Here is a 7,932-nt window from a genome sequence, read left to right as displayed (position 1 = left end):
AAAAAGAACAAATGCGTACCAAACATGGAGTTGAGATTCTTGTGCTAGAAGGAGGCACATCAGTTCATGAAATTTTGTGATGTTTAATTGTTTGATAAAATACAATATATGTTATATACTTGAATGAAATGGTAAATCACAAGATCTCACTTTGAAGTAAACAATAATAGTGGAAATACATACCTCCTTCCTTTGTTGTGTTTGACCTCCTATTTGATGAGCACGACTCCTACCAAAAGAAATGGGAAAAGATTCCACAAGAAGTGGCAAAGGGGGTTGTGATACATAAAATATAATTAACACAAGTTAATAACACATGCAAGTGTTGACAATCTGTCTAAAATTACAAATTCATGTAATCATATTTAGATGCATATGTTTAAAGCATGTATATAGAACTAACACACACTATTGAAGGTGGTCATGTAGTATCAGGAAGAACCACTAATGATGATGTAGCCATAACCATTTCCTATGTGAAAAGTCATAACATATGACATCCAGTCATAAAGGAACTTGATTTCTAATATTTTTGAACAAACAAGAATGTGACTAAAATAAATTATGATAATGTTACCTCTTCCCTCTTCTAAACATCAATGACATGTAGTGCATTCATCAATTCTATGATACCCATTTGTTTCTACATGCATTCACAATAAACAAGTCAGATGCATTCATCAATATAGACTAGAAATTTCATCATCTTCAATCATAATCTATTTTAACAAATATAGTAGAATTGAACTTATTTACCTTTTTTTGTCTAGGCGTCCTTGATGATTTCTTTCTCTTTCTTGATGAACTCAAGGTAGGTGGGATATCCTAACAAAAACATAAGTAACATAAGAACAATAAATATGATATTATATTAGTCATATTAAGATTGTAAACAAGAGGAGTGCATGATATGATACTGCACAACTCTATAAGTCAAAGTTAATGGCTGAAAGTGTCACATCATTAATTTGGGATGCCTGACTCCTAGACAAGCCCTATAAAACAATAATTAAACAAACATGTTATAATATATATATATAAATTTCAAACCAACAAGTATTGTTCTATTCTAACAAATATTTTTTGCTTCACACCAAGCCTTCGAGCTACCCATGCACATCTACTCGAATGAACATTGTGGGGTGCATTCCTATCACCCAATGCACCCTACACCATGCATAAATCAAAACATGCTAAATATCTCGATATCATGTATCAATATCTATTGTTCTTTAAATACAAATCTATTTAATTTTATCAAATTTAGGTCAAATTAATTAATAACATGTCAAAACACAAATAGACAAACCTTTGTCATGCCTTTGGAAAACACCATCATCACCATATCATTAGTAGCAATCATGTCCTCAACAATAGATGCATGACATCTTCTTCCATAATGTATGGATGAATGGGATGTCAATTCATCCTCAATCGCGTCAGTATCTAGCCCATCACACAAACTATGGCAACTAGTGCACATACGTTGAATGAGCCGGGGGGTCAAGACAAATGGAATATATAATGATGGAGGAGATGGTGTGGACTAGGATGACTCTGGTGAAACATCTTATTATGATGGAGCTAATGTACCCCCTCCTAGGGCTAGTTGTGTGCCATTCTCAATGAAGACATTAGTCAATGATGTAAGTGCATGAAGAGTCTGTAAGTCCATAAACTCCTTCATGACTGTAGGGAGTACAACATGAATCAAAGGTTATTTTGCTAGACCATTCCTTTTCTCTCACTGGGTGACTTTGCAAGCCCGAGGTCTATCCTATGAATATCCCCTCCCTCTACGCTAGAACTAGTGAACTTCTTACTGAGAATAAACTCACAATATAATTTTATCAAAAAATATAAAGGCACCTCATTATTATTATAAGGTGATTGGTCAAATACCATATACCATATATCCCAAAAAGTTTCTTTGATGCCCCTATAACCACACAAATGAATAGGAAATCAAGGGGTGGTTTTATCCTTCACCTAATCATAGGATGACCCATCCACATAATATGCACGACATCTATCCCTCCATGAACCCCATTTTGTCACCACTTTAGCCACCTTATTGGCACTAGTGGCTATTTTTTATGATTTGTTGCCTAGGGTGAAGTGGTGGCCAAGATTAGAAGACCTCAACCTACTAACCAAATTAGTTATTTTGGCACTATTCTTTGTAAGACATTTAACAAGGTCTTCTTGACTAGAATTTACATGATCTAATGGAATTAGTGGAGACCATACACATGGTGGTGGCTATTGAGGGGGATCCATTTGAGCATTTTGGGCTGCCCCTTGAGGGTTTTGTAGTTCATTTTGAGGTGTCTGTTCAAGGTCAATGTTTGCATCTTCGGCAAGAGGGGGCCTATGGTTTCATTTGCATTTATTAAGTGTAGAAGTATCTGATTATCAAGTGATTATAAAAAACACAAATCAATACAAAAAACTGAAAATAATACAAAAAAAATAAAAATAAAATGACTAAACTTTTCATGGAGGTGCCATCGAAGATTGTCGGTATATAATATGAGTTGGAGATTGACGGAGCCAAACACAATTGTATTTGTGCTTAATTTTTCTCTTTTATCCTTGTTGTCCGTGGTTTTGGGCATGAAAAATGGCCCAACCTATGGGCAACTTAAAATTTATTTTTAATAGTAAAAATGTGATCACATATTTAGTAAGTAAAAACGTGACCGTGTTATGTTTGTTTTGATGTTTTTAAAATATTATTTGCTTGGCTCAATAACAAGCCAAGCCTCATTTTGAATTTTATAAATTACATGTAACACAATCACGTTATGTGTACTTTTGAAAAAAAATTCCATGATGTCTACTTTTGTGCACACCACCTTGGTACACCCACCCAAAGAGAATTGGAAAGCATGTCTTAATATCATAATGTAGAGACAAAAGAAGCACCTATGGAAATTTTGGATTCTCTTAGTATGAATTATGTTAGAGCAATTATTTGTCGATAAATATAAAATATAGTCAGACAAGTTGTAAGGAAAACACAAATGGCTTTTAGTACAAGAAGACTTGAGTAGAGGTGGTTCTAAGGATGAGGTCTCATAGAAGGATGCTTTCTTAAAAATAGAGCTAGATCTACTTAATTTTTAGGAATATTTTAAAGCTAACAGTCTTATGAGTTATGTAGTCAAGTTCAACTTGAAAGTTTAAGCTAAAAAACTTAAGAAAGTTGACATTCTTATGAACACATATTTTTGTCTTCAATAATTTGTAAAGTGACAAAAACATATTAATTTTTACTTTCCCTCCAATAATATTTTAAAGAAAAATCTAAGCTTAAATATCTAACAAGTGGTAAATAACAATCTTAAGTTGGTTGAAGGCATGGTGCACAAAAGAGGCCATTCAGGTTGTTACAGGTAAAAGCAAGTTGAAGAAGAACCTGAAGAGGAGTTGCCAAGAGGAAGTCGAGGAATTAGAATAGGAGGAAAAAGTTGATGAAGATTGGAGCAAGGACCTAAAGCATTTCATCATAAATGAGGAGACGAAATTAACAATGTTAAATGATCTTTTTCTATCTTATGGGGGACAATTCTCCCAATGCTATTTTATTTTGGGCTATGTTGTTTGTTGTTTTGCTGCACCTTAGAAAAACCTCTTTTGTATAATCTTCCCACTTTCTGGGTACAGGGGAATATGAAATTAATTTACATAAATTTTCTAGATGGATAGATAGTATTTATAGTGATACTAGACGTGTTACTCTAAGTTGTTATTATCTGCTTAAGTTTTTAATATTTTGGTTGATGCTTAGTCGATCTAGCTTTGGGTTGTAACAGCTTGTTTTTGTTTTATAGATGTATTGTAATGCGACTCTTTGCTTTTGGGTTTAGGGCTCTCTCCATGCCTTCTTTATCAAAAGCGAATTCTTGACCCACCCCATTTTCACCCTCAAATATGTCGAACTAAAAAATTGGAATTTTTATCTTTTAAGAAAAAAATCTGCATACTCCTGTAACAACTTTTTTGTTTTCATAAGACATCTAATCCTAAAAATGAAGCTTAAGCACCTCTATAAGACCCCATTCTAACCTTGTACAAAATTAGGAAAGTAAAAGTGATATGATAGAGGGGGAGGATTTATGGTCCAATAAGATACTGCAAGTAGAGGAAGAAATTCTACAAAATGAAGAGTAGACAGTTGTGAGTCACACTCTTCTCAAGATGGTGCAATTTATGCTTGTTGTTTTTCTTACAACTTTATTGCTAGATAAATATACAACTGCCTAACAATTTTTTAAATAGATTATTAAATGACTCATACTAAACAATAGATACCCCTACTTAAAAAAAATTCTACCTCCCAATTATTAAAAAGGCCCCTATTAAGAATATATAACTTTCTGTTTTGTAGAATAGGCAACTGCTTGGGCTCCTACATTAGTGGATGTTCTTTTTGGAGTGGTGTTTTGGGATGCCTGGAAAGGTTTTTTTTTGTCGGGGGGAGGGGGGCGGGGGGTGAATGGTTTTCTGCTGTTCTTGCGGATGAGAATCATCTAGGAAGATATTGAGAAAGAACACGTGATAACATCATAACATAATGAATTTTCTTTTTGTTGTTTTGGGAATTCGGCTTGCATTTTATTTCACGTTATAATTTTTTTTAGTTCATTTATCTTTTTAAGTTATGTTATTTGCAATCTTTAGTTGCAGGCGCTGGCAACCACTTTATATCACAGAAAGAATCTGCGTCTGTTTGGGTAAGTAGAGGGCCCCGAGACTCGGCTGGACTGCCAAAATAACGCGCTAAGCAACAAATTCCAAGTTGCAGATATGTCACATGTGACTCTTCCTTGTCAAATCATTTAATTGTCTTTCAGAAAAAAAAAACAAGAGATAAAGAAACTTTTCAAACATGGATCAATTTTCAGAAAACACATTCAATCAAATACAGAACATCTGGGATAATATAAAGGTGCCCTTGTTGTTTGAAAGCAAGGTAAAGCTCCGAGTTTTATCTTCTGAGAACTTTGTGTGCTTAGTCCACTGATTGGTTATAAATGGCGAAGGTTTGGCCTGCAATTTTTACAGTGATGGGATTATTCATATTTGCCACTGCCTCTACTGCTCCTGCCATTTTTATCTTTGGAGATTCATTGGTGGATACGGGAAACAATAATTACATTACTACTCTTTCCAAGGGAGATATTTGGTTCAATGGCATTGATTTTGGAAATGGCTTGCCAACTGGAAGGTTTTGCAATGGAAGAACCATACCAGACTACATCTGTATGGACAAAATTACAAATGAAGTTTTACACCACCCAAGTCCAGAGCTTTTGTTGTATTTTAATAAACTTAATTAGTGCATCTTTTTTTGTGGCAGGTCAAATGATGGGAGTGCCTTCTCCAATCTCGTATTTAGATCCAGAAGCAAATGGGAGAAACATATTAACAGGAGTCAACTTTGCTTCTGGAGGCTCTGGAATTTTGCCTTCCACTGGCAAAACATATGTAAGTTCCATGTAACCACAATGATATAGTTTTTTCCTATTCCTACACAAGCTAAATAGAGTAATCAATCCCCATTGGCTTTTAAACAACACATTTCATAAGAACCAACCAACTTTAGAGGCATTTTATCTTAAATACCTGTTTGCAGATTGGCAGAATACCCTTTGAGAGGCAGATTGATTTCTTCTCCAACACAAAGGCAGATTTGGTTTCTGTGATGGAACAAGCTGAAAATGCTACTCATCTCATCTCCAAAGCTCTCTTCTACATTAACGTTGGAAGCTATGATTATATTTCCAATTACTTTCTGTCCCAGTCAACTGTTTCAAAACTCTACAATGTGAAACGATACCAGAAACTGCTTCTTAGCAAGTTTTCAGATCAACTCAAGGTGACCACATCCTACTCTTATTAATGGACTTGAAGACACTAATTGAGATTCACATATGAGCTCACTAGGCAGGACTCTTAAGCTTTATTAAAAGCTGAGAGGGAATAGTTGAATGCAATTGAACACAAAAATACATCACATAACCTGAACACAACTTACCCACTAATATCACAATCACATATTCTTGAAGGTTTGGTGTTTGGGAAGTCAAATCACAGGTTCTAAATTATCTATTTTGTGGTGCAACTGCAGAGTTTATATGAGATGGGAGCTAGAAAATTTCTAGTGTCCAATCTAATACCCCTTGGTTGTACGCCATTGCTTATTAGCTCAAGAAACCCGGATAATGGAAGTTGTGTACATTACATCAATAGTATCATCACAAATTTCAACATGGGTCTGGAGAACATGCTTAAAAATGAGTTGCAGATGGAATTATCTGATGCACACTTCGTGCTGAGCGACAATTATGTCATTCTTTCTCAAGTCATCAACGATCCAACTGCATTTGCTAAGTTGCTGTTATAATATTCTCCAAAGCTCTATTTTGATGTAAGAATAGGTTTATTTTAAGAAACTTTGATAAATGCATGAATTGAGTTGAAGGATTTTAATGATGTCTGATTATGAACAGCATAAAAGATAAGAGCGAGTAGATTTCCACATTTTATGATTTCGATTGTGCATAAACTTTTGAGACGACTTTTGGGTTATGATGATCCAAAACTTCGACTCAAAAGTTTATACACAATCTAGATTCAGATACAACAGGAAAGATCACGGAATCTTAACCTTAAACTAACTCCATATTCCTTTCCATGTCTGATCTTCCGTAGGATTCAAGTATGCAAATGAGAGTTGCTGCGGAATAGGGCGTCTGAGAGCAGAGTTTCCCTGCACTCCCATTTCGAGGTTGTGTTTCCACCGGGCAGATTATGTGTTTTGGGATGCCTTCCATACTACTGATGCCCTTAATTACCTGCTGGCCAACCTTCAATATGCAGGGCTACCTGATTTTATAAGGCCTCTCAATCTCAAGGACCTCATGGCTATCTCTTGATCTTCAACTTTATTGAGTCCAAAACAGTGTGTCAAATGAAGATATTTGCTGTGCAATGTTAAACATGCAATGCCTACATTGATTTTGGATTTAAGTATACTCAGTATTGGAAATCATAAATTGTGTTTAGTGACCGTGTGTTGAGTATTTTTAACGTGTAGCCACTGACGTTTAAGTGGGTACTTTTTAATTTATAATTAATATATACCATTGAAAGAATGTTTTAGAGATCATATAAAATAATCAACGTTTTGAATGGCATCCAGTGTTCCAGTCATTCAAAGAAATGACTCGTTGAAGATATTCTGTAAGTTTGTGCTGAGTCTTAAAATAATGATCGTAAAGTTAAAACATATTGATGCACGTGAAAGGCAGTGTGGGTGGGTGAAAGAGAGAGGAGGAAGAAAAGACAGGGCAGCGGGAGTGGAGGACAAGTCGAAGAGAGATTTTGTTTGTGGACGCTGAGCATTCGTCACGGGCATGCATATGAAATCGAGTGCAAAGGACACTCAGTACGTCTACTGTCTCTGCATCGACTTTCATATCTTCTTGAAATAAATTATAATTTTGTTGCACTTGACATTAGTTATGATTATAGATTATAATGATGGTTTTGAAAGATATCAAATTCGAGGAGTAAGGCAAATTAGCATGCATGTTGCAATATACATTGATCATTGATGGTTAAAGATGAAGCTCTTTATGCAATCCAATAATAGCTATTGTGCCGCCCAATTTGGGCATAATACAAATTACTATCTAGATGTTAATTCAAGTTTACATTCAAATCACTTTGTCTTTATGTGGAGATTTGTAGATTGAATGACTATAAAATTTATTGTTGTATTTATGGATTAGATTGTGTGAGAGCTTTTTCCTATCAATCTTTTAGATCATACTGCATGATCCATCCAAAATATAACGACGAGGCACAATTCTAAATCGTAGATAGTGGAAAACTACTATCATTAATTGATTATAATATTGA

At 34.8% G+C, this 7,932-nt stretch overlaps 1 protein-coding gene across 2 annotated transcripts; it reads left to right on the top strand.

Annotated features, from left to right (window-relative positions):
• The first annotated feature begins 4,908 nt into the window (after nucleotides 1–4,908).
• LOC149550661 (GDSL esterase/lipase At1g71691-like) lies at nucleotides 4,909–7,163 on the top strand. 2 transcript variants are annotated; one of them, XM_089789572.1, is made up of 5 exons: nucleotides 4,909–5,268; nucleotides 5,366–5,493; nucleotides 5,642–5,884; nucleotides 6,137–6,436; nucleotides 6,721–7,163. In XM_089789572.1, the coding sequence occupies exons 1-4, from the start codon at nucleotides 5,040–5,042 to the stop codon at nucleotides 6,410–6,412; spliced, it is 876 nt and encodes a 291-aa protein (XP_089645698.1). In that variant the 5' UTR covers nucleotides 4,909–5,039; the 3' UTR covers nucleotides 6,413–6,436; nucleotides 6,721–7,163. The 2 variants fall into 2 exon arrangements, with proteins under 2 accessions (XP_089645698.1, XP_089645700.1); XM_089789574.1 differs by having other exon boundaries at nucleotides 4,926–5,268; nucleotides 6,137–6,394; nucleotides 6,720–7,064.
• Nucleotides 7,164–7,932: the final 769 nt, after the last annotated feature.

The sequence above is a fragment of the Cupressus sempervirens genome, chromosome 6 (assembly GCF_028749045.1).
Source record: "Cupressus sempervirens isolate cs-2001-9-10 chromosome 6, ASM2874904v1, whole genome shotgun sequence".
In the NCBI taxonomy this organism is placed as follows: domain Eukaryota; kingdom Viridiplantae; phylum Streptophyta; class Pinopsida; order Cupressales; family Cupressaceae; genus Cupressus; species Cupressus sempervirens.
Note: the sequence above shows the minus strand (reverse complement) of the source record. Positions and strands in the feature narration are given on the sequence as shown.